At 35.3% G+C, this 27,864-nt stretch overlaps 2 protein-coding genes, 1 long non-coding RNA gene and 1 pseudogene across 7 annotated transcripts; 2 read left to right on the top strand and 2 right to left on the bottom strand.

Moving 5' to 3' along the window:
• Positions 1-6,379: 6,379 nt before the first annotated feature.
• Positions 6,380-11,037, top strand: LOC137737685 (agamous-like MADS-box protein AGL30). 5 transcript variants are annotated; one of them, XM_068477231.2, is made up of 12 exons: positions 6,380-6,563; positions 7,171-7,423; positions 7,935-7,994; positions 8,083-8,101; positions 8,252-8,316; positions 8,411-8,426; positions 8,542-8,603; positions 8,727-8,823; positions 9,301-9,348; positions 9,475-9,602; positions 9,805-10,168; positions 10,545-11,037. In XM_068477231.2, exons 1-12 carry the CDS (start codon positions 6,383-6,385, stop codon positions 10,554-10,556), a joined length of 1,305 nt encoding a protein of 434 aa, XP_068333332.2. In that variant the 5' UTR covers positions 6,380-6,382; the 3' UTR covers positions 10,557-11,037. The 5 variants fall into 5 exon arrangements, with proteins under 5 accessions (XP_068333332.2, XP_088538720.1, XP_088538721.1 ...); XM_088682594.1 differs by having other exon boundaries at positions 10,548-11,037; XM_088682595.1 differs by having other exon boundaries at positions 7,938-7,994.
• Positions 11,038-11,097: 60 nt separating this feature from the next.
• Positions 11,098-11,216, bottom strand: LOC137738511 (U6 spliceosomal RNA; annotated as a pseudogene).
• Positions 11,217-13,418: 2,202 nt separating this feature from the next.
• Positions 13,419-15,436, bottom strand: LOC137737687 (expansin-A1). The gene is made up of 4 exons (XM_068477232.2): positions 15,282-15,436; positions 15,023-15,162; positions 14,605-14,917; positions 13,419-14,255 (listed from the first exon to the last, which is right to left on the bottom strand). Coding segments are annotated over exons 1-4 (762 nt in total). The 5' UTR covers positions 15,284-15,436; the 3' UTR covers positions 13,419-13,948.
• A 10,963-nt stretch (positions 15,437-26,399) lies between these two features.
• On the top strand, positions 26,400-27,658 carry LOC148692031 (uncharacterized). Its single transcript, XR_015955238.1, has 2 exons — positions 26,400-27,114; positions 27,231-27,658. It is a non-coding gene; the product is annotated as an uncharacterized LOC148692031 (long non-coding RNA).
• Positions 27,659-27,864: the final 206 nt, after the last annotated feature.

The following is a 27,864-nucleotide window of genomic DNA, read 5'->3' on the forward strand; positions in this document are numbered from 1 at the left end:
CTGGAACTTGACCGTCAAACCACTTTACATACTGTTACTATTCCATATCTTTAATAAGGAACTTTAACAAAAGATTCCAGTACAATTTATTTTAACGAAAAATCATATTTTTACATTAAAAAATTAATCATGGTACTATTCACTTTATCCTTTATCCTTTATTTTGTCCTTATCGTTAAAACTCAAAGTTTTCAAGTCATTTTCATTAGTTTTTATTTTTTAATATGAATGCAAGACAAACTTAATTGATATATTATTAGGCACACTTCAGGTATAGTGTTAAGTGAACAAACTAACGTGTTATAACATGAATAGTTAAGACTAACAACACTATGCGTTAATATTGATGATGATATCTAAGCGCATACATGGATGATAATGATGTTCGTATGTAAGCATGTATGATGATGATGATGATGATGATATGAGTATATACATGGCAACAGAAGCCCAAGAACAAAAAGTCTACAAGATTAGAACCTCTTCAGTCAGTCAGGTTATATAGAAGGTAGGGTGAGCAAGCTAGCTAATTGCAGTGCGTGCTCAGAACTCCAACAAAGGAGCTACAACTCTATGCTCCCCACATTTCATCACTACACCAGCTAATGAAGTCATGTATAGCTAGATGTTTCCAGATATTAATAGTACTACTGCATATACATACATTATGAGAGAGAGAAAGAGAGAGGTAGAGAGAGAAATTACTTGTGAGTCAAAATAGACAGAACGGGGTGCTAGTTAGTAAAACTGACTGACTGGGGAGTGAATTATCCAAAGAAGGGGGAGGCATCCAAAGCCATATGATGCCATAAGTAGATAGTAAAGGTCGACTGTCAATTTGTCATAAGCGTTAGCAGTCAGTAATAAAGCTCACTTGAACATGACATACCACTCTCATTTCTTCGCAAATTCACCACCCCCATATATGGTAAATAAAGGTTGGTTTTCAGTTTTTACCCCGCTCTTTTCCATGATTCGTTAAAAAAAAATTTGTTTACTGTAATTTAATTGGATCCCTCAGTCTCTCAGTCTCTCAGTCTCTCATTGCTTGTTCAAATTAAAATCCCTGCGAATATCTGATTCAATAGTACTACTTACTCATCAGTAACGTGAAAAATATCAGAGGGTACAGTTAGGAAAGGGCCAAGGGTATAGGGGTATAGTTGGGAATTTGGGGTTTTTTATTTTATTTTTGTACAGTAATAATGTGGGGTGTATGATGTATCAGTGAATCTGTGCGTGTAAGAAGTTAAGTAACTGAGAGTCTGGGGGGTGGAAGAAGAGAAAAGGACAGGGGGAGTTGATTTTGTTTGAGATTTTCTTTCATTGACTGGGGAAAAGACACAGCTTTGTGTACATTGAGGAATTGTCCCTGTACCCTATACTTTTAGGTTTAGGGTTTCCCTTATTTCATTTCTTTTTCTTATTTCTCTTATTTATATTTCTTCCCATGCACATATATTAACTACAGATGTGACTTTTGAATATGTTCCGAAATATCTCATGCTTCATGATTTTCGACCGTTAAATAAAAATACAATGAGCAACATTTAACAAGTGAGTGACAGAGGATATCCCGAATTCAAAGGTGAAACCCATATATTTTTACCTTTTATCTATATGAGGAGATGAGAAAGTTGAACAACTGAACAAGTGAATGATTTAATAACCACTGTTCTAAAACTTTTCGTCTAGGTCTAAGCGTTAGACGGTGGATCATCGTCCTGATTAATGTCTAAGCGTTTGAAAATTAAAAAAAAATGCCTATACTTGCTAAGGCATCCATCAAGACCGCATATCCCTCCCAGACCCGTCTAAGTCGCGTTCCACTTAGACATAAAACAGATAACTTTCATTTTTTAATAAATTGTAAGAGAGATGTTGCATATTTAAATGAACACACATTATATTCTTGCTTCTTATGTTTTTATTATGTTCTAATACTTTATAATAAATATGTCACTCTATTTTGTTGTTTATGATGAAATTATATATATTTTAAGTATAAACAAACACTTATTTATATGAAATATAATAAATTTACTTAAATTCGTCTAATTCGCCTTAACGTCCACCTAATCGTCTAGATGCTAGATCCCAACTAACCACCTAACTAACGCTTAGTATTTTTTAAAATCTTGATTGTAACAGAAATCCACGTGCGTTGGAGCCCCTGTTGTTTGTTGTTTGCAAAGAAACAAAACAAAGCCAACGGTTCATGGTCCTTTTGGACACCCGTACCCGTAAAAGCCTGTCGTTGCTAGACAACCATGCATGTGTGTGTAGTCATCCAAGGAAAATTGTGCTCGATTCATTCACTTTATTTTGGTTTCTTATGTTGGTTGATATTCATACATTTATTTTTCTATATATTTTTGTTAATATTTTATTGTTGAGAAGAGTGTGAAAATTAGAAATATGTGTGTGGGTAATATTATTATTTTTATATATGTACATGTATGGGATGAGAGATAGAAAGAAATATTTATATATTGTTGAATAAAGCAAAAAATTCCACATCTGCCATCTTACAAAACTAATCACAACTTATATCAAATGGTTTCACTGCTAATTACATCGAGGCATAGTGGACTACGACTTGTCTTTCTTAAACTTTAACTTGGTATCAGGATGGATTTCAGATCTGGGCCCGAATTATCAGGTTCACTTACAAACCTGACTGATGTAGCTACATGTTTGGCCCACTCTAAAGTGGTTCAAAATGAGGGGGCATGTTGAAGACCGCAAAAAGTCTCACATCAGTTATCTCACAAAACAAATCACAATTTATATCAAAAGGTTCCACTTTTAACTGCATCAAGACTTTTTGCATAAAAACGCCACACTTATTGATTGCACAGATGATTAAGTGTGGACAACTTCAATACTATTAGTATAGTGGTAGACCGATGCCTGTCCCTCTGAAACTTTAACATATACTTGGATAATAACTTCAATAAGGGCATCCGAATATTTAAGTTGTAAGGTATATTTCACTTAAGTATGAGACTCACAGTATTTTATTACCACCTTATATCACATAGATTTTTCTTATGTGAGAGAGTTGATCCTTGTAGCGAAGGAAACCTAATCTCATGTTGCATCACTTCTTATTTAGAACATCTCCAATCCTTGGGGATAAAGCTTAAAAATTTAAGCCCATAAGTCATAAACTGTTTTTCTCCTCCAATTCTTGTGGCTTAAAATTTTAGCCCGTGATGATTAAATAATGATTTTAGCCTAACTTTTTGTTTTCATTATTTTTTTAGATAAATTTTACGTAGATTATCTTAATTGATTTTTATGAATATTTTAGTCTAAAAATATTTAAATTCCGATAAGTAATTAAAAATCATACAAATACATAGGTATTTATAAAGTTTTAAGTCAAATTTGATTTAAATAATTTTCTTAGATTATTTTAAATGTTAGATTTAATTTTGGGTCGTCAAATCTTTTTTTTTTTTTTACTATTAGATTTGATCTCATTTGATTATAACTGTTAAATTATAAGTAAAAAAACAAAAAAAAATATTTGAAATATGACAGTTTGGTGGGTTCAGAATAATTTAAACCAGACTTAAATCTTGGGGGGAATCTAGTCCAGAGATATATTTTATCCTAAAATTTATTTTAGTCCATGGTTTGAGAAGGGGGTTTAAAGCTTATATTTTAAATTTTATCTCATAAGTTAGAAATAGTCTTAGAAAAGAATTTGAGGGGAGTGCCCAATCATGTCAACGGCCAAGAAATGTCTCACACAGTCTTGCCTCGTTGTAAAAATCGCCCTAACGTATCAAACATGAACTCTTTTACTTGTGATGAAAAAGGTGGTGGTTTAGACATTCCCACGTTCATTTGATCTTTCTGGTATAACCTGCAGGAGAAAGGGATGTTTGTCCAAAAGCCTAATCAATGTTTAACGTGCTTGATTGATGTGAAACTTTTACAAAGTTTGATAGATGGTAGTAAGTAGAGGAGTGTGGGGGTAGGGACCAAGGTATTGGTTTTTCAAATGCAGAGTCATGACTCCTGGACTGTCCTGAAGAACCCCAACTGTGATAATCTTGAGTGGACCAACTTCACCACGAAATTGCTTCACTCGATTGAAGAAGCTTCTGTCTGCACTCTGAAGTAAATAGTTAACACAAAATAGTGCTTCATTATAATTGTCTATATATTCGAAATCAAATGCATGCACAGATAAATATTGGTGCAAGTCCTTTTGGAAACAAAGTCATTTGTTGCTGTTATTTATATGATCACCAGGGGATGCCTAATACCTTACTTTTAGTGATTGCTGTGAGAAGCATTAACTACTTTCTAAACGGCAGATTATGCTTTTGTTTGTTGGGCATGTCCAGTCCAAACCTATACAAATTCTAAAAAAAATAGGAAAACTAATAAAAAAAAAGTTTAAAAAATTTGAGTTTTAATGATAAAGATAAAATAAAGGATAAAGTGAATAATACCATAATTGATTTTTTAGTATAAAAATATGGTTTTTCGTTAAAATGAACAGTACTGTGAGCTTTTCGTTAAAACTCTTTTAAAAAAATCCCATATATTTCATTTCCGGTCACATATAAAATAGTAAAGTGATGAGCAAAATAAATAAAAAAAGGCATAAAATTTGTTGCATGAAGAATTTTTTTAAACAATAGAAGATGAAGCTTAATCCTAATTTGGTATCGAGGTGATTCTGAAAAAAGTGGCTATCAAGAAAAGCTGAGAGCTTTTTTTATGTTTGATAAACATTCAGCTTCAGCTTTTTTTTCACAGTTTTGAGTGAAAAAAAGCCAAAAACACAAAGTTGTAAAACCCAGCTTTGAAAAACCAGTTTTTTTTTTCACATTTGTTTTACATAAAAGTTTATCTAACACTATAATACTACTTTTTTTTTTCTTTTCAAAAACATTTCTAGAAAAAAATTTACCAAACACTCTACTGTTTTATTTCACAACTAGTTATTCTTACAATACAGAAGAAACAATTTTTTTCAAAACATATTAATACTAAACCAACTCTTAATATAACGATCCATTGCCACAAAATCACTATATAAAATAGTTAAAATGCATCATAACAAGGTGTAATTGACTTGAAAATATTGATACAGCACATCTGGCTGGAAGTCTCTCTAGATATTCATCTCTTGTTAATGCTATGACCGACCCTCTCATCTAGTCTTCTGTCGGTCGGTTATTACTTATTACCGAAGGGTGGAGATAGAGAGCATCAAAATTCACAAACCCCACACCCTCGTTATTATTGCTCAGAGTTTCTTAAAACCAGCAATCTCGATTGGTCATTTCAGAGAATAAAGTCTCACAATTTTAGTGTCAGATAATATTGTCAATATACTGTCAGTGATCCAGAAAATCGATCGACCAGAGAGAGAGAGAGAGAGAGAGAGAGAGAGAGAGAGAGGAAGAGAGGTGGTTATTAGCTAACTGATTTATCCGATCTGACGTAACGCAACCCAAAGAGGTTCTTGAGCTCCTTGCTTTTTATGGACAAACTAGTACCTGCCTTAATTTATTACACTTTCCAAACGCCACGGCCCATTTTTGCACGCATATCAAATTTTAACTGATTGAAAAATATGATGATGCACACGAAAATCCGCTGGTCCATTGCTGGTGGCTGCTCAGCTGTTCGTGCTGCTTTTCTTTTTGACCTCAGTGTGATGACTCTAGCAGCATCAGTGCAATCAAACGTTGGCAATTACTGCAATGTCTAAACCTTGCTATTATATACTCAGTACTTTTATGGGTAAGTAAATGAATTAATGTGGGTTTGGGATTTGATTATCAATGTGTTTTTGCCTTGATCAGTGGATAAAGTACCTTTTATTTTTTAATCATAAGTCTACCCCTCTCTCGTAATACTATTTAGACACACAAAACTAATCTCATTGTTGACATTCTTTGATAAAAGTGAGAGCTACCTAAACCATCGGATGTAAGACAAACCCGTATTAGAAAGTGTCAACAACGGAAGTTAGTTTGTGTGTCTAAACAGAATTAATCCATACAAATTGTGATTAAGAGGGACAATCCTTTTCTGATTTGAAATCCTAGATGTTTAGTAGGAGTTTCCTCTTCTCACTTGCTGGTTTCAACTACAATCAAAGGATGGACCATATTAATAGAGTGCAAGTGTGTAACCAACCCAATCCATCAGGCCCATTTTTCTAGTCCGGAGGCCCATGAAATAGTATGTTAGCAAAAATAACACCACATTTTCCAAGCATTAATTACTCGTTTCCTAAAACGACCATAACGACAATATCTTTTCCATCAAAACGCATGGGAAGTGAAGGGTAGAAACGTAATTTCACAAAATTTAAGTTCTGAAGTCCTCCACGACCCAGCAAAATATGTTAGAGAACCAAAAATCTGTGTCGGATCAGAGGACAGAGTCGGAGGAGGAAGGAGGTCGAACGACAGACAAAATTGTTTTTGGTTGGTTGGTTTGGGAATTTCCGACGTTTCCGATTTTCCCGCTAATTTCGTTTACCGAATTTTTCGGTCACCCGGTCGTGTTATGCAAAGCTATATGTAAGCTCACACACACCCTTCTCTTTTTCTCTCTCCGTCTCTCTCTCTGCCTTTTGAATCTCCTCCCTATTGGCTTCCCTCGACAGCCAATCTCTCTCTCTCTCTTTCTCTCTCTCCTCTCCTGTGTCCCAACATTTTCCGACGTTTGGATTATGTTTTGCTAAAAACTCCTCTGTTTCATTTCCTCTTCTGGGTAAGTTTCTATTTTTTGTGGTTTTTTAGATATGCTTTTTGCCTTTTACTATTTATTCCTTATTTTTTTCAAATATCCCACGAGTCTCCGGTTCTCAGAAAAGGTAATCGATTTTGGTTTTTTAGCTTCATTTGCAAATGGGTTTTTGTTGAATTTTTGTTTTCTTATCTGGGCTTAAAGCAATTTTAATCACCCCTGATTATGTAAGATTTAATTTGGTCATTAGGGTTTGGAAAATAGGAAAAACATCTGTCTTTATTTTGTAATGTTGATAAATTTGTGAACTTTCGGTAGCATCTTCTTGTATCTGGCAATGCTGTTTGAATTGGTTGCTGAATTGTGTGAGTCAGGAAATTGAACTGTGTGTGGTTGGATAGATTGTGATGAGAAATGAATGATTTTGTTTTTGGGCAGGCTTTTCGATATTTTGGACAGTCAAAGAAGAGGGATTCAAGCGTAAGATTCGCGGTCGAAAGTGCAGGATGGGAAGGGTAAAGCTAAAGATTAAGAGGTTGGAGAATACAAATGGGCGTCAAGCAACTTATGCGAAAAGGAAGAATGGCATCATGAAAAAGGCTAATGAATTATCTATACTATGCGACATTGACATTATCCTTCTCATGTTTTCGCCTACCGGAAAGCCTTCTTTGTGCTGTGGCAAACGCAGGTATGTATATACAATTGTACATTCATTCTAATAGTAACGAATTAAAGAATTTATATGAAGACTCGCACAAGGGTTTTGTGTTTGCGTTTGAAAACTTTTCAGGTTTATCGAGATTAATCCTTTTAGTTAATCGAAGCAGTTGATTCAGGGGAATATGTTTAATGTGTGAGGCACCTTAATTCATTCAGTTGTTTAGTTTAATTACCAAATTATATTCACTTTAGGAGTTACAGTAGTAAGGAATGTAAAATTCTTTAGATCACATGACCTACCTTAGTGTTTTAATTGTTTCTGTTAATTCTGAACAAGTCTGATTGTTCTATTGTAATGGAGATTAGATTGTATAACATTATTGGTAACAAGGGCTGTAAATAACGATCATGCACTTGTATTTATGAAATCATGTGTGGATGAAATTTTGTTTTGTGTGCCTTCGTCTGTAAGAGTATAACCTTTCGTTGGGAATCAATGATCAGTAACTTGCCCTTTTCTTTTTTCTTGTTGACTTTAGTAGTATTGAAGACGTTATAGCAAAGTTTGCTCAACTTACTCCACAGGAAAGAGCTAAAAGGTAATTTCTTCGCTTAAAGAAACAATCATGTATCTGAATTAAGTTTCAAAGTATCCTAGCTAAATTTAATTTCTTTGGATTCTAACAGGAAATTGGAAAGCCTCGAAGTAAGTCCCTTTTGATAACCTTTTATTTATTTACTTATTTATTAATGATATTATTGTTCTTTCTTTTTTTTTTTTTCTGTTTGGATGTAATCTAGATACTACCACTGCTGTCTCTTACTTAATTTTCTGTTTTTCTTGTTGAAAGTGTAGGCACTGAAGAAAACGTTCAAGAAGTTGGATCATGACGTTAATATACAAGAATTTTTGGGTACAAGGTACACAAGCTAACACACTAGGTTAAAATGTTGTCAGAAATCATGAAATTACAAGAATTACAATTAATATGTTTTTCTTTTCTTTTTGTTTCAGTTCTCAAACGATTGAGGTAAGAATGCAAACCCATATTTCCAATGTGATATTTCACCATTCGAGTCTCTTGGTCTTAACTTTTCATTGTTACATGCTGTTTATATTTCTCTCTCTCTTTATTTTTCCAACAGGATCTGAGTAACCAGTCTAGTTTATTGCAAACCCAGCTTTCCGAAATAAAAAAGAGACTAAGGTGAATACCTGAAAATTTGGTTCACGAGCCATATTTTACGTTTCATTAATTTAATTTGCAATGAAAGTTTACTATGGTCTATGACCCCCTAAACTAATGCTATACCAATCTTGGATTCTGCAGCTGTTGGACTAGCCCTGATAAGATCAACAGTGTAGAACAGTTGGGGCATATGGAAGATTCACTTAGAGAATCGCTTAACCAGATTCGAATACATAAGGTATCCTCTTCATCCAGTTGTAGGTTTTATATGAAGAAATTTAGTATATACCCGCCCGATGTTAGAATTCTTGCGCTTGATAGGGTCAGCACTGGGAAGTGTTCTCATTGTCTGGTTCCAAATTTTAAGATTTTCTAATTATTGTAATTGGCCTAGCTCTCCAATATTATATGCCATTGAAATTTTACCACTGATAATTGAAAGTTGCTGAAACGATGTACTGCCTTAGACTGTAGAAATTTAGAAATTGATTACTTATTAATCTGGAAATGTATGTGAATAGTAGTGAGTATACATCATTGGAGTTTCAGCAAGAAACCGTTGACAGTTACAAACAAAATAAAGTTATCACAATTGTACAATAAGGAATGTACAATTTTCTTCGAATCCTTTCTCTGTAGTTTTCAAGTGACCTTGTGCTACAATGATTAGTTCTACACCTCTTGATACTAATGCTATCCAATTTTCCGCTGGCAGGAAAATTTACAAAAGCAGCAGCTTATGTCGATAAAATGCACTAGTCAGGTAAAGCATTGCTACTTTTCTGACATGAGAAACTTTTTTAAGGTGTTATTTAATTTTTTTGAGGTTTTATTTACTTACCGGTACGATATTGGCAAACATAATATTCTTATGGTTCTCATCTTGCAGTTCCAAAATGGGTTGCATATACCCTTCAGCATGAATGCTGAGCAGCAGCTCCAGCCTTTGTCATGGATTCCGACTAATGAAAGCCGACATATAGTTTTACCTGAGGACACGACCTTGCTTCCCCATAGGTGAGTGATTGTTCGGAAGTACATACTAGCTCTCCTAAGAATTTTTGTTGTGTAAGACGGAAATATAATTGAAAAGAAAAGCAACATGTTATGCGATAAGATGATGCTCCTTATAACATAGAACGTTAAATGGCTCCCTCATCTAATGGTGGATTGCCTTTATCTCAAAAGTGTTACTCAGTGGAATTATTTCCTGTTATAGGGATCTGGAATGCTCAGCAAGTTCCTCCTTTGGTAGTTATTCTGGTTACCTTGGCACAGGAAAAAGTCCAGAGATTTCTACTTCTGGACAAGAAAATGGTATTCTAAATGACTTAACCAGAACCGCACCGCTGAATCTACAGCTGGGTGGGCACATTCCCTATCTTCCGTACAATCTCAATATGCTGACTGATACGAAATTCCAGCCACCGGCAGAAATGAGTCCTCAAGAAAACCCTGTTGAGTATCAAGTTAATGGAAGCTTTGAAGCTCCTAGACCTGAGTTTTACCCCACTCAGCATAATTGGGCTTCTACATCTGGTCCTTGTGCGGTTACCATGTTTGACGAGCATTTATATTCCCAGGTCAGTTTCTCTTCCCCAATTTTCTCAATTAATTTTTCTTGCTTGTTACTAACATGGCTTCCTTTGCTGTATTATTATGACTGGAGTAGCGAATTACGTAAAAACTAGACATTGCTTATTATAACATTGTTTTCTCCATGTATATTATTATACTGTTAATGTGATTGTTCTTTCGGCTACAATCTAATCCAATTTATTTTTCTTCGGAGATGAACTGCAAAGTCAATTGTTTTCCTCCTTGCATATTCCACCTTAGAAAGCATCTCTGTATTATGTTGACTTACCCCGTTATTGCAATGTTTTGTTCTACTAATTGGAAGGTTTACTTCTCTGTACTGTATTGAAATCTTAAAAGCATCTCTATTGCTTGATGCAGCAGACAAACTGAAGTCCATGGGTGATTTTGTCGTTCATCCACCGATGGGGAGTTGCTGGAGAAATCCAACTGAATGCTTGAAGAACATACTCATCCATCAAGGTTTTCGCAGTCATATTTTTTTGGTCGTGGTAATATAGAAGGCAACCACTGAGTGTACAGTGCGGGTTCAACACAAAACGGTCCTATCATTAGTGATTAGTCCCCCTGCGAGAAGAAACAACGGTGCTGATGCGCAAAGAATGAAGCACCAAAACTATATTGAGATCTTCTGTGTGTTTAATATATATAGAAATATCGGTGTTCTGCTGAGTTTTTTGGCTCCCTCCGCCCCCTTCATGTCTTTGGCTGTCAAGGTTTCCAGTGGCAGTTTAGGACATTGCCTTCCCTTGCTTCCCCTCTCAGTAATCTGAGCTGTAAATAAAAGTACATATAAAAATATACAAAAACCATAACATTGGAAAATTTTTACAATTCCATTTTTTTTCGTAAATTAATGTCTACTATTTCTTGTAGCTGTCTACACACCGCAAAACATCAGTTGGAACCACAAAGCAACTATAGAAGGTATACAAGGTCTCGTATCGTCCTTTTGCAAGGCCATGCTAATCTTCTCTGCTTCGTTCCAATTTTACAGACGATATGGTTTTGGTTTGCACTTCTAAAGCATAAAAAATGTTAACTAAAAATTAAACAAAAATGAAAAGTTCAAAAAATTGTAAAAAATGGAAGTAGTCGAGGATCTGTATTCAAATAATGTTTGCCCAACAACTACATTGCATGATGTTCATATATGATTCTCAAAGTCAACCATTTGGGTTAAACTTACCTTCCTCCTAAGCAGACGGACAACTGGAACTTTTTTTGTTGTGACCAGTGAGTTAAGAACCACTACCAGGACAGCATATGAATCCTTCTTCTCTTCCTCCTCAAAACATTGTACGTACGACATGTTCGTGAGCTTGAGGGGTGAAACCACCTCCACGGGCGTTAAAAGATGCCGGAATCAATGTCTTTAATGGTGACGAGGAAATTAGACGATGGCAAAATATAACAGCCGTACTGGCGCAGGAAATCCAAGGGTCTAGGATCTCTGTCATCGTCTTCTCGAGGAGCTACGCAGCATCAACTTGGTGTCTTGAAGAGGTTGTGAAGATCATGGAGTGTAGAAGAACACTAAGGCAAATGATTTTGCTAAAATTCTATGCTGTCAGATGAATTTCTAGACTCTAGTTACAAATTGCTACAAAAGTTACCAAGGTTCTAATTCTATATCAATCGTTTTGCCGTTGAGGTCGGAACCTGGCAGGCTGCACTTACTGGTGAGACAAGGCAAGTGCTTGTTGTGTTTGCAAATCCCCATTCATTGAAATTTAAATAGCACTTAAACCAAATATACAGGGAGTTATTCAGTTCAAGTAATTTATGATAACCGAATAGATCGTAAAGGCGTACAAAGTATAAAAGTTTACATCATTTAAAATCTAGAATTCAAGCTAATCTTTTATCCATTTATTATATAAAAAAAGTGAATGATAATTGGACACACAAAACTAAAATAGTTACGTATACACGTAAACTGCTATTATTCCGTGTTGCTGTCTGTCTATACACACAGCAAACATTTAAATGAAACCACAAAAAAAAAAAAAAAATGAAGTTTCGTAAATCTTTTGTTGTTAACTGGTTTGAATCTTTTGAGGCAATCGACGTTGAAAGGGACATGGAAACCAAAAGGGACAATGGATGAGACGTTCAAAATTTTGAGATATGAAGTGTCTTTACAGATGTTTTACTCCAATTCATGTAACGTTGTAACCCAATCAATTATTCAGTCCCACCACACAAAATTTCTGCTCACAGATTTATTATATCGCCTTGTGAAAATAGCTAGATGTAAATGATGAAAGTAGGGCAGCCTGACCGCGTGATTGGTTGGACCACTCTCACAAAGGAAATGATCTTTTATTTTAGGGTATCATCCGCCTAATGGGAAAAGGATCCTCGCCGGATCTTTTTCCTAGGGATCTCATGATTTCACATGTTAATCGTATATCGTACGGTCAGTTTTTGTTAGGTATTATTCATATTTAATTTTAAATTTTAAAATGATTTCTAACCGCACAATATATGATGAACGAATAAGATCACGGGATCCTTAGAAAAAGAATCTTGATATACAATGAACGGATAAGATCACGAGATCCCTAAAAAAAAAGGATCCTCGCTCGATCCTTTTCTCACCTCATGTGGTTACAAATTCTCGACGAACGGTAACTCACGCTTTATGAATGGCTAACCAAGTAGTTAGCTACGTGGTCATGCTGCCCTATTGGATTTTCTCTTGTGTTGGCCCTTTTGGTTTAGGGCAGGCCCGTACCAATATATTTCCTATAGCTGGCCAGACACATGAAATTCAATCTCGATCGATCACCATTTCCTTCATTCCTTGCCATCCCTAGCATTATACTTTTCTAACTTGTTACCATTACCAATTACTTTAACTAGACAACGTCTTCATGCTTTTTCTCTCATGCTTATAAGTTGTTATTGCATCGAACACAACCTAGAAAACTGATTACCAAACCTACTCATTCAGATGCAAGAACTATGAAGAACTATGATTTTGCTTAGTCTTGAGAGTAAAGGTTATTTTGTAAGTAATTACAATACGGGGAATTAGAACTTAAGCTCTACAAAACACATTGCTCTCACCAACTGATATAACTCACGTTTGTATTATTATTATTTTATATATATATACAATTTAATTTAACCCATGTATGCATTATTTTTCTAGTTTCTTCATTGAAACAAGCACAAATTAGATGAACAAAATGATTGATTATTTGCAAAAGGTGAAATAAGGAGGAATAAATAGTAAATTAGAAAATCCATTACTTAGTAGAGAAAGGAAAATTTACATTTAGTCCTTCAACAACATTCAAATATAACAACCACGGACAACACTGAATTAACCATCAGCCTCAGCTGAATTACAATAATGCCCTTCCAAAACAAGCCCAAGATGCTAGTAATATTTCAAAACACTAATGGCGGGTGGTCAAAGTCCACCACCTCTGCCAACTTCTGATTTTACAAATACTGCAGAAGTAAAAAGAAACAATACCCAAGGAGTTAGGGTCCCAAAGATAGTAGGGTACCCTACACCTAAGACACATATAATTCAAAAATTAAAACTTGATGGGAGAGCCCTTATAAAATAAGCCCTACTCACTTTTGACCGCAGAGGCCAAAGACCTTGACTCAGTGACTCAGAATACTAACTAATATCCTAGTATACTTAAGAGTCACACTAATCTTAATTATACTTCAGTATATATTTAATGACCTAGGAAATGGCTAAATATGGAGGGTAAATTAGGAGGTGGCGTGGGGGTGCCCTAGCGGAGTTGGGCACCGCTGTAGGTCTGCCCAAAGGACCATCCAGCAGGGGCAGCATTGTAGGACACAACAGTCCTGCCGTCACTTGTTGTGACCTTGAAAGAGAGAGCTTGGCCGTTGAGGTAGCTGTTGGATTGCCAGTTTTGCCCCCAGTTTCGGGACATTGCTTGCCAGCCAGTTCTGGACCCTTTGACGGAAACAGAGTGCACATCACCGGCACCACCAACGTTTGTGATAAGGACCAGGTTGAAGTAGGAGTGTCCGTTGATTGTGAATCTGATGCCTCCCCTTCTCATGCAGGGTACCCTACAAAAAACCCAACAAAATAAAATTAGAAAAACACCTCAATTGGAGAAAGAAAATTTCACAAATATTTGCATGTCATCCTCTATCAGATTTTTAGCCTTGAAGTTCCTTTAATGCCCTTCCTTCATTTCCAGGAATTTTTAATTGTGAAATTCTTTTAGTGCCCTTCTTCCTTTTTTTTTATTTTTTTATTCAAAATATAATGCAATATTAAAAGACCATGATAAAATCCCACTAAATTTTAGTAATTTTGATAAGAGCCCACAAAAATTCTCATAAAATTAATGATTTTTTGGGATAAAGTATGGATCTTTAGCTATGAAATGTAGAAATATAACTAGGGTCTTACCTTCTGTAGGACACAGGCACAACTCCGGCTTTGTATTGGGCAATGTGCTGGAAGACAGGCTGAGAGAGGTCGAAGTGGTGCTGGGGAGGGTTGCACCAGCCGCCGGCATTGTTGGGGAGGGCGTTGTTCGGCGGGCAGAAATTGGTGGCGGTGACCACAATGGAGCCCGGCAGACACCATTTGGGGTCGTTCACACACCTAATCTCATAGCAAGATCCGCACCCCAGCCCATTGTTGAACAGAGCAGTGCTCAGCGCGGCCGTGTTGGTTCCGTACCCCTGGCTGTAGAGGTTGCCATAACCACAAGCTCCACCTTCAAAAACAAAATCCCAAAAATTCAGAAGTCAGAGGTCAGAAGGGGCACTTAGAAATGGTAACATTAAGTAAAAATGGAATCTTCTGCTGTTTTGGTTCATACCCATTGTGCCAGAAGCGTCACCGCCGCCGTAGAAAGTGGCGCGAGCATTAACCCACCCGCCTCCACCGTAAGCATGCGCAGACGCCACCAACATTGCAAGAAGACCCGCCATGAAAAACCCAGATGAAGAAGCCATTTTCCTGCATGCAAAGAAGCGAAACCATTAAGCATTTTAGAAAAAATGCAGCTTTTTGATTGGAAACCATTAAGCATTTCTAATTAAAATTTGTACAGAGAGAGAGAGGCACAAGATTATTACATTTGGATTGGAAACGAATGAGGCTTGAAAAAACAGGGGAGAGGAAATGGGAAGAGGCAGATGAGTGAGGGATGTGGGAGGGGTTACGAAGGATTATATAGAAATTTTGGGGAGGTCGGTGTAGGGTTAGGGGAATTTACTGTTTAGCCACCATGGCCACTGAGCCACTGACATAGACTTTTATTTTTTATTAGTTCTGTTATTTAAAGCTATCTCCAACCGAGAGTTGGCTAGAGGGTTTCTTTTAGCCATATGATCCTTCAAGATATAATATTTTAATAAACAGTACATGATCATATTTGTCTTTATCTCCAACCGAGGGTCAAAGGGTCATATGGCTCGTTTTAGCCCTGTCACAAAAAATCGTCTTCAACTGAGGGTTAAAAGGTCATAGGGGCAAAAATAATTTATTATTTAAATTTAAAAACTATAACAACTTAAATTTAAAAACTACAACTTAAATTTAAAAAGGTTGAAAATTATGTGAGAAATAGTGTAGGAATGACTTAGGTATTTATAGAAAAAAAAAAGGAATTCTTTAAATTCATTAAAAAAAATTTGGCCCAAAAAAAAAGAAAAAAAATGAATCCAACGGTAACTAGCTGTTGGATTCAAATTTTTGGCTTACTATTTGTGTTGATTATAATCGACATTATTACTCTTATTTTTGTCGGTTATATCTATCAGTTTTAAGCAAAAATTTTGGCCAGCCCTGTCTGGTTGAAATGGGCCAGCCCTTTACCCCTTTCAAATTCCTTGGCGCCCACAAGCCCTTTAGCTTAGCCCTTGGTTGGAGACGATTTTCGGACTATTTTTGGCCTTCTGGACCCTTCTGTTGGAGATGGCCTAAGATGTTTGGGGAGGGGACCATAAACTGCTAGGGCTAACTGGTTTTGAAATAGTTAAAACCCAAGACCCTTTGGGGTGGAAGGGCAAATTTGGAAGAGAATTTTCAATATGACCATCACACGAGGTGGTACACTATGTGTCTTTATATAAATAGTGGGATATGTATATTAAAAGGTTAATAACTTAAAAATTAAAATTTTCCACCACTTGATGTACCATCTATATTTCTGTTACAACTAAAAATTTCTCCAATTTTGGAGGACAAACCGTGTGGTTTTGTGGGGAAATTTCCCAAATGCAAGTGAGATATGGTGGTTTTTTGGGGGTGTTTTTTCTGTAGAATCCAGACCTCACATGCAAGCATTGGCCATTTGCCGCAAACAACCTTTTCCCTCTTTTGTTTGTTTGCCATGCTTCTCTCTGCTTTTACTTTTCCTCCTCTCTTTTCATTATTTAGATTATCAATTATATTTTTCTTTTTACAAAACAATATTTAAGCTAATTTAGTTTAATGAAAGAGATAAGAGAAATCAAACTCAGGCATAGCCGTGTAAGAGAGATTGTCGTTAGTTAACAAGCTTAACCAACGTCTAGTATAAATCATGGAAATGAACTTGGAACACAAAAAAGAGAGGCGAATAGACTGCTCTAAGCCAACTTGACTAACCTACATGTGAATATTATATTTATTATATAGATTTTTCTTCAAGGAACCCATACTCACCACAACAACCATTTTTAAAGAGCTTAAAGACTTTTGGTGAACTGGGTTTTCTTGCTTCGGACAGAATCTCTCTTACCTAACAGAAAATGAACAACTTTATTTAGATTATTACAGAACTGAAATGTGCATAAATAAAAATTTGCAGGGAGATTTTATCTTGAACCACAACCTTTGCTGTCTCAATCAGAAAAGAGAGGGAGGGGAAAGGGGAGAGGCGGGCGGGGGGGGGGGGGGGGGGGGAGAAGAGAGGAGAGAGAGAGAAATGTGTTGTGTCTCTGTCTCTCTTGTTCTCTCTTTCTCGGCACACATTGAGACACATCTCACACCGTTAAAGAAGCTTTAATTACACAAGCCGTTTATTAGGACCTGGGGCAGGATGGGAGGAATTCAATTCCCAAATCTTTTCTGGTAAACGAATTGAATGAGCATTATTTACTCATGAATCCATGAGTATTTCATCCTTCTTCGTTAAATGGCATCTCTTCTGTAACAAAATAAAAAAAATCATCATCAGTTTACACTTTGTAAATATCGAAAAAATAACTTACATAAAACGAGTTAATTGTTATTGAGCATTACTATGTATGCGGAAAAAATGAACATACAATTGATTATTGAGATGTTATATAACTGGACATGCTATATAACGGTGAACTCGTTATATATCATATATAATTTCAAATTTTTATTGTAGTTATATTGAATTACTGTAATCGTCCGTTCGTTTTCAAGTATGTTGGGTTACTGCAGATGATTCTATCAAATCATAACAGGAAGAAAATCAGAAAAAGAAAGCAAAAGGTCCACGTACACTCGGAGAAGCACATGGGTGACGACATTTTTAGCAGCTTAGGTGTCTTCTCGTTGAACAAGACCGAAAGGGATTCTATTCGGATTCATTTTCACTTAATCCATTAAATTTGTGATTCGAATCATTGAAATTTGATCCAACAAATACAAATAGAGATTTTTTTAAAAATTATAATAACTGTAACCGTTGGATCAAATTTTAACAACCCTGATTCCAAATGTGATGGATCAAGAGGAAAGGATCCCCTTCCGAACAAGACCTCCATCTTATTAAAATCCCCAATATTTTATTTATATTCTTTACTTGCGTCCACTTCAAGAGTGTACTATCTTTTGCCTCTCAAAATATGATTAACAAATCATACAAATATTATGAGCAGAACAAAGCATTTTTATTTAAATCGTAGTTTAAAGATTTATTTGAAATAAGATGGGTGATTTATCTAAAATATATAAAGGTAGATTGTCCTGGCGAAATCGCGATCTTCTTTTTATATAAAAGAAAAAATCACTATGAATATTTGTTAATAACAGCTTAATGAAGAAGGTGTATGTTAGTGGTTTTTTTATTTTATTTTTACGAAACAAACTTCACCAAGTTGATCGAACTTAGGGTTCACTTAGGGGTGTTTACTAAACATTAGACAAAAGAATTACAGAGAGATTTTCTTAATCGCAACTGATTGAACAAGAAAGTGCACACTTAGGATGGATGCAAGTATTGTTTTAGGTTGTTTTGTTTTCAATACAACAAAAATCAACTCAAAATGGGGGGGGGGGGAGGTAAATTAACAACGTGATCTAATTATAATTAGGTACTAAACTCGTCATCTATATGAATCAAATATGAAACCTTGTACAAGTAAAATTATATTGGCTTTGTATTTTCTTCTAATATTTAATTAATGGTGCTTGTTAATCACATAAACTAAACACAGATCTTAAATCTTGATTTATATTTAATAAGATAAGATTGCATGGAAAACGACAACCTCTCGATTCCAACTTGATTTGGCAAGATCTTAATAACACCGTGATACTCGGCATTAGTGTTTTCAATCATCTAACTAGTGTCCAAATTACACGTAGAAAATTTAGGTCATGTACGTAATTCGTTGTAGCAGCAGTAACCATGTTTATTGACTTCATAAGTTTTTTTTTTTTGGTTTTTTTTTTTTACGCAAACCCGGTCAAGACCTCCTTCCGGCGTCTGATTTTGCTCTTGAAGCCCAACTTTTGATCATGGAAAATTGAAGAATGTTGACTTTGCTGCCATTATCCACCATCACTGTACCGACCATGCCCAATTGGACATAGATTACTAGGACGTCGTCATGGGAGAAGTCTACTCGTTCGGCGTCTTGCTCCGTAAAGCCGATGATCGGCCCTGGTATAGCATCGACAGTTTGAACCGGGAAAACCGATCTCGCCTGCTGGATCTTCCTTTTCTTGGAATTGCTGGTGGCCCTAGGTGTTCGTATATTTGTGATAAATTTGGATCGCATATGTGAATAACCTCATAATGGTAGGTCAACATTGTAACAAGTGTGTTATTCAGTTATAAATGTATATGAGAATTTGCAATATAGTGAAAGTATCTTAACTTCTTATAAGCCTTTGCAAAGTTTAATTTTTCTCCGATACAAGACTCATTTCTTTACATTCTTCCTATTTTTTGACATGTATGTGTATCTGATGTGGTCCTGATAGTTTGTCATCCGTTACAATTACTTGATTGAGGTAAAAGTAATATTCTTGGCACAGTTTAACCAACTTATTTAACTTCGTGCATTTTCAAGATATGTGCCCATTGTCTGGTGAAAGAGACTCGTTGAGTCCTTTAACGGCGCCAAGTTGCAGCTGCTGCACATGCAATTGTTTGGCTTATTGTTCTTTGTTCAAAACGCATTTGGCTTCTATCCGATCTTCCCTTTGAGTTTTTTGTTTTCTGAGAGATTTTTCCACACAGAACCATTAAATTATAAAATCCAGATGAAAGAAACACAAATAGAAACAGACAACGCATTTCAAAATCGGATCTGATACGCGAAAGTTGCACTCCAATCTGTGTCTAAAATCCGATAAACTTTTGTGGGTATTGAAATACATGTCTCGTAGTGTATCGTTTCACAAGTTACTTAAGGTTGACAACATAATCTCAGAATATTATTACTAATAAATAAACTCAGTCATTATAACTTAAATTAAAATAACTAGCCTCTATGCACATGCTCACACGTGTGCAGAAGGTAATTTTTTGAATCATGGCGTGCTACGCACGATTTACATATTTTAAATGTATTTATTAATGTAGATGGAAATTAATAATAAATACATTTAATAAAAGCGGTCTTTCAACTAATCAAAGCAGCTAAATTCATGTTAATAAAAACGGTCTTTCAATTTTCATCTACATTTTTGTGACATCCCACATCGCCTAGGGGAGTGATCCTTAAATGTATATTTCCATCCATGCCTAGCACGAGGCCTTTTGGGAACTCACTGGCTTCGGGTTCCATCGGAACTCCGAAGTTAAGCGAGAAGGGGGCTAGAGCAATCCCATTATGGGTGACCTACTGGGAAGTTGCTCGTGAGTTCCCAAAAACAAAACCGTGAGGGAATGGTAAGCCCAAAGCGGACAATATCGTGCTACGATGGTGGAGCGGGCCCGGGAAGTGATCCGCCCCGGGTCGGGATGTGACAAATTGGTATCAGAGCCAATCCCTGGCCGGAAATGTGCCGACGATGACGTCGGGCCCCTAAGGGGGTGGATTGTGACATCCCACATCGCCCAGGGGAGTGATCCTTAAATGTATATTCTCATCTCTACCTAACGCGAGGCCTTTTGGGAGCTCACTGGCTTCGGGTTCCGTAGGAACTCCAAAGTTAAGCGAGAAAGGGGCTAGAGCAATCCCATGATGGGTGACCCACTGGGAAGTTGCTCGTGAGTTCCCAAAAACAAAACCGTGAGGGAATGGTAAGCCCAAAGCGGACAATATCGTGCTACGGTAGTGGAGTCGGGCCCGGGAAGTGGTCCCGCTCGGGCCGGGATGTGACAAATTTATTGAATTTACATTAAGATTAGAAAACATAATATTTAATAAACAACTTATTGCTAGCCCATTGTGAGGCTAAACTCACTCCCTCCCCTTGGTGTAGATAACATTATTTGTTAAAAAAAGATCATTTAACAACTAATATAATCATATTATTATGCGTGTGCGAGAGACTTTTTTATAACTGACACTACGCACCTCTTAAGTATTTAAAATTTGAGAAATAATATTTAATAAATAACCGCGTGCAAAAGGTATTTTTTGAATCACAGTGCACTATGCACGACTTAGATATTTTAAATGTATTTATATGAATGAATTGCTTCAATTTTTTTTTTTCGTTATTTTCTTTTTTTATCACATGCGCGCCTCTTAAGATATTTTGAACACAACATTTATGATTTTTCTTTTTTTTATTATTACATTTTTCTTTCCCATCATCACGTGGGCACTATCAACTTTGTCATTGTCATTTGTTTATTCTTTTATCTTTTCCCTTTCATTTTTTTATTATTTTCTCTTTTCCCTTTTATTTTTTTATTCTTTTCTCTCTCCCCATTTATATTTATATTATATTTTAAGATGATCAAATTACTAACTTACCTTTGCATGATTTGATATATTATTTTGGACAGGTTTTAAAATTTTTGGCTGAGGGGCAGTTTGGTCCAATTATTTTTGTCCAAGCCGGTGACACCAAAATGAGCCTCCGGCTTTATATATAGAAGATAACGTCAGTTTTATAAGTAGACAAAAATTTAATCCGAAAATCTTCAGCAATACACTACAAAACCATTTTAAGATATTTATTTTATGAGAATTGTTATTAGCATTTCAAATATCACATTTGGTACTCTAAACTTTCCATAATTACTTGTAAGAAGTGTAAAATGAGATTTTTGAAGTGCTAATAACAATTCCTTATTTTATTTGAAAATTAAAGTTTAACGGCCAATAACCAACTTGTAGTTAAGATACGTCCAAATGAAATAGTCCATCAATCCAAGTTGCTTTTTCAACTGCGCCCTTTTGTATAAGATTCCATCTGGACCGTCCATAGTCCCAAGTATTTCTGACCGGTATCAAATGGTGATGGCGTTTTAGATTTTGTAACCTTTTCTGTTTTCTCACACCTTTCACTGTTTCGAAAGGTTACGCTGCCTTCTGCGGCCACTGGCCCCTCCTATGTTCAAGATTTGATACTCTGCACCCGGGCAAGGTGCAACTACAAGTCAAATACATCGAAAAATCTCATTCATTCTTGACTTATGACTAACATATTAAGGTCTTTTTCTATTACTCGTTACTCAAATCAATAAGCTAGATTTAATCTTTAAGATGAAACGATCATCTAAACTACATATTAATATAATATTTATTATTAACTAAAAGTAAATAAAAAGATTATTTAGTCTTCTATCATAAAAAAAATAAAAATAAAGACAGTAACATAATTTCACGTTACTACCCTTAACTTAACTATAAATAAATAAAAAAATAAATCTCTCACCCTCTCCCTCCACTCTCACATTCTCTTTCTCTCTTCCTCTCTCATTCAATTTTAAAAATAAAAATAAAAAACTTCACACACTTTGTGTATGACCATATACTAGTATATGACTGTCGAAACATAATTAAGGTGTGCAATTTTAAGTCCAAGTCTTTATCGCTTATCTGATTATCCACCATTTAAAGAATAAGAAAATACTACAAGCATACGCTAAACCTTTCATAAGTTTGTATTGAACAAATTTTAGATTCAGAAATCATCAGACACAAATTATATGGCATGACATGTGAATGTTGTCTTTATGGTTGATTAATTAGAAACTTTATTAATTTGACAGTTCCGCTTGAAGAAAGTACAGAGTATCTACCATAAATCAACTGGCAGTATATCAAACCGTGCATGTCCTTGTAAGCATAAGCAGTAATCTACTCTTCTTCGTGTTACTAATTTGGTTTTATGATACAACTTGAACGTTCTTTACGCAACACATAATCTTTTTTCCTGGAACAGTATTAAGAATCTGTTAAAAGGGAATTAAAGATTTGATTAGATTGCAGTAGTACTAATTATATACCTCGTGAGGATGACTGTAATTCGCAACTCCTCATAATCTCTATGTTCATCTCTTGTCTCACCTCTTTCGTTGTGCTTGTTAAAAGTGACCATCACATGCTAATCATATGGAGCGACGACTTCAACCCAAAGCTATAATCAATCGAATACTAAGGGAGTTGTTATTCACATTTATCTTTTTATCTCACACACCTTTTTAATTTTCGATCGTCAAGTCAGATTAATTGAAGAATATCAAATGACAGTAATTATTAAGAAGTGTTAGGGAGGTCAAAATGTGTGTAAAAAACCCCATAACTAATCACCACCAACATGTGGTCCAGCAAACAAATAAAAAAAAAACAGAAATTTGTACCCCCAACAGAATTCCTCCAGTTGGAATGAAACAAAAATTTGAAAAAAAATTAAAGAATGGTGGAGGAAGACGATTCAGTTGGGTGTGATTTTGAATGCTGTCCAGTCTCTTGTTACAAGTCCGTGAGGAGAGAGAGAGAGAGAGAGAGAGAGAGAGAGAGAGAGAGAGGAATGATTCTGAATGCTGTCCAGTCCTTAGAGAGAGAGAGAGAGAGGTATAAAGTCACAGCACATTGCTCTAGAAGCAGAAGCAGAAGGAGGCACAGGCGTACGAGTAAGGGAATGTGAAAAGGAGAACAAGCCCGCGATCAAAGGAGTTGTTGCCTACTCAAAAAGCAGGAGGGACTTGAATTTAATTTGAAGATATATCTTTATGGTAGATTTGGCTTTTCTCAGAAGTGCTTTTCTTGTCTGCATGCTCTTTTTCTTTTATGTTTTAAACGCTGCCTCATAGTTAACCAACCCAACTACCTCTAGGATTCTTTCTTCCATAGCACTGGGCCAGTAAAGGCACCTCCAACAACCCAAAGAAGATTTGGTGAAGTGCTTTCAAAGTTTTAGGGTTTGGTTTTTTTACTTGGTTAAACAATAAGCACTGATGGTGGGCAAAAAAGTTTAGTGTTTGTTCATTCCTAAACGGGAAGAAGAGTAAAAATGATTGTCTTTCTAGTCTGAGGAATGTAAAATTAGAGACGCAACCCAAGTAAATTTTGAAATTTTGAACCCTAAGTAACCAATGATTGTGTTTTACATGTTATATCTTAAACAACTTTAAGCCTCTTTTATTTGTAACAATTAAGGTACAACTCTCGTGTGACACATTATTCTCTTGTGATATTGTAGAAAGAAAAATATGCTGCCGACACTAATTATGTTTAAGATTTGCATAGATCCTCGTGTTACAACATTTAATGATGGATCACTTGACTTTTTACATTAGAATAAACCCTAAAAAAGTTGTCTATGCAAAAGTGTGCGCCGGATCTTGCTTTATATTTTAAGTAGGGTGTAAAAATAGTTTGAAGTCAAACGAATACACACTACTAATTCCCCTTTGGGTCATGCATGTCCCATGGTGTTCGAATGTGCATGAAAATCTATTGGATTCTCTGTGTTATGTGACCCCTCACTATCACAGATTCACATTGGTTATTTTTTAAGAAAATTAATGTTTTACTATAAAATTAATTAGTAATATGAGAAGTGGTTCAATCTGTTATAAGCAGATGTAAAGTTTTTCCTTTTCTCGATGTGGGATTGATAACTCTCAACAAGCCCACACGCTCCCTTCTGTGTGATGAATTTTCAAGTCTAACATGTGGAAACACAATGGACCGTTGACTTGGAGTACTTGTGACTGTTGGACTGTACACCTGTGACAACCTACTTTGATACCATGAAGAAAGTTAAGGTTCTACCATAAAATCAATTGGCAACATTTGAAGCAACCCAATCTTTTATAAGCACATACAAGGTCTCTCATTTTCTCAATATGAGATTGATAACTCTCAACAAAGTACTACCTCATACATATTGTACCCCTTGGAGAAAAACATTTTTGATCTAACAAAATCTACGTCAAGAAAAATATATAAAAGGTAAATACATATAAAGAAATGATTTTTACATACTTTTTCTTATTTTCACATAGATTTGTAATTATTGATTGAAAAAATGAAACAAGAATCAATGGCCGAAATCAAGAAGGCTATCTAAAAAGTGTAATATATATATATATATATATATATATATTTTTATGTAAAGAATTTAAGTATTACTAAAAGAAATGAATATTATTACATTTCAGTAAGCAATCTACATTTTGAGAATGTTTGGTTTAGGTTAAATTATTCCATCTTGTCGAACTAAATTAAGCCAACTGCCCAACTTCTTGTCACGCAATCTTTTTGTTGAAAAAATGGTTCGAACTACAGAAATCTTGGGTTAATAACATTTAAAGCTATCATTTTCGAGTCGATTCGTTTCTACAAAACCTGATTCATGTTGCACAAACATGACCTAAATCGATGTGATGGTTAACCACACAGTAGTCTCGATTTTCAGCACTGTGGAAATATTTCACCGACCTCTTGATGCTCTTACTCGATCGAGCACTTGTTTGAGATCACAAAAGCCGTATAGCCAGGCCAAAGGTTACATGACATAAGCCATGAACTTGCATTCAGTACTTTACAAACAGAAACCCTATTTGAAGCAACTGACATACAATATCCAAATTAATCCTGCCATATAGCTTAAGCAACATAGCATACATCTTTCAGCCATTGCAAGCAAGCAACAACGAGGGGGAGTTCCATCACGTTTGTACGTACAGAGAGGTTTACAGTCACACTTGCATGCACGTGCTTGGACTTCTAGTTCTACGTCCCTTGCGATTGCATGTGCCATACGGTTTAGGGTTTATAGTTTCTAACAATTTGTAGAGAAGTTTGACTTGTACGCTTCAAATTACATTTATATGTATTAATTATTCTTCTTTTTATAGTCAATGAGAAAATCAACGAGTAGAACAAGTAGATCAACCATGTTTTTCATATTAAGTCAATTTATTCCAATAAATATAATATAAAGAAAAACTTTATAATAAATGATAAGATGTATATAACGTTAACTATTAGTGCATATTGGTTAAGTCACACAACAAATCAATAATAATTTAATATCGAATTCGTTATTTATGAATTTTAAGACCTATCATTTATAAGCAGATAAAAATATCACTAAATTGTAGTGTTAATGACAATATATGTATATTGTGATGGTACAAGTTGGTGCATAAACTTCAACCATTACCCTTTAACTATCAGTTATAAGTTTATTGCTTGGAGGTTTGAATTTTATATTTTTGAAACGTTTGAAACAAGTTTCCGTCTAGGTTTGGTGAAGGGAACATGTCCACATGCAATTGGTTCGTAAGAGTTTCTTTTTATAGAAAAGAAAAGAAAAATGCTTGGATTTGGGTAAATTACACATAACTACCTCAACTATTGGGTCATTAACAATTTCATACCTTGTTTTTAAAAAGTTTCAATGTCATACTGTATCTTTGAATTTGTTGCAATATCATACATTCGTCAGTTGTCTGTCAATTTATCTGTTAAATACTGACGTGACACACTTTATATTTAAAAAATAATAAAATATTTTTAATAATTAATTAAAGAAAAGTTATTTAAAAAAAAAAACCAAGTTCGTCTCCCCCCACCCCACTACAACCCAGAAAGAAAGAAGAAGAAAAAAAAAAAAAACAAAAAACAAAAAACCCATCTTCATCTTCCCCGACCCCCCCCCCCCATCCCTACAATCCATCCCTTTCTTCCTCCCATCTTCCCCTTCCCTCCTCCTCTGCACCCACTACCTGCAAAAAAATAAAATAAAATAAAATAAAAAATTCTTCATCTCCCCCGACCTCCTTTTCTGTGAACCCAGATCCCATCTTCCGCTTATTCCTTGGGTAGAGAAATTGGGCACGGAGAAGATGGGGAGAATGGGTGTGGATTTAAGGAGTGGGGTGTGTAGAGGAGGGAAGAGGGTGGGTGCGGAGGAGGGAAGGGGAAGACGGGAGGGGGAAGAAAAGGGTGGGTTGTAGGGAAGGGGGGTGTCGGGGAAGATGAAGATGGTTTTTATTTTTTATTTTTTTCTTCTTCCTTTCTGGGTTGCAGGGGTGGGGGGAAGACAAACTTGGGTTTTTTTTTATTATTTTTAAATTTTTTTTATAAATAACTTTTCTTTAATTAATTATTATTTTAATATTTAAAAAATATTAAATGATTTTTTTTGTTTTTAATAATATTTTATTATTTTTTTAATAGAAAGTGTGTCACATCACAAGCCACGTCATCATTTAATAGAGGAATTGACAGACAGCTGATAGAAGGTATGACATTGCAACAAATTTGAAGATACAGTATGACGTTGAAACTTTTTAAAAACAAGGTATGAAATTATTAATGATCCAATAATTAAGGTAGTTATGTGTAATTTACCTCTTGAATTTTTACTCTTGAATTTCTTTCTCATTGGTCAATGCTCTTTCAATTGGGTTGGCCCAGATTATGAGGCCCATATCATGATAACTTGGGTTGGCTCTAGATAACCCTACAGTTTCCCTATCTCATTGTAATGGCTGCTAAAATTTGGAGGGAGTCTATCATCACCACAGTGCCCGGCAAAATGGTCCTATGAATTGACAGGAGTGAGTACGAAATTTAGGAGGGCACGTGGATCCAATATCTGTCTTACTAGGGCTGTACAAGCATCAAGCATGGAAGGGAAAGTAAAATGTTTGAAAGGGTAAACTGTACAGTACAAGATTTTCTAGTATGGGGTTGTATATTCAACTTTTCGTTCATTCGGTGTATGTCATATACATAATAATTGTAGAGTTTTCAATTAGACTAATTGTGTCGTCTAAACACAATTAAATGGTAAGGAAAATCCTATTTTTGCATTGCCTAAGTTTTATTTATACGATTTGTTAGGAGATAATCTGCTCTACAATTGCTGATATATATTTTTGTTTACATGTTAGATTTTATCATCTTAAGAAGAAAGCATATTAAAAGTTGATGTTGATATATATATTTGTCGCAAAAAAAAAAAAAAAAAAAATCTAAATCATTTCTAGATCAGGATTCTCCATTTATCAAATGTTGAAATTGAGACCTTGAGAAAAGAATTCTAGGA

Source organism: Pyrus communis, chromosome 13, assembly GCF_041283825.1.
Source record: "Pyrus communis isolate YQ-2024b chromosome 13, ASM4128382v1, whole genome shotgun sequence".
Lineage (NCBI taxonomy): Eukaryota > Viridiplantae > Streptophyta > Magnoliopsida > Rosales > Rosaceae > Pyrus > Pyrus communis.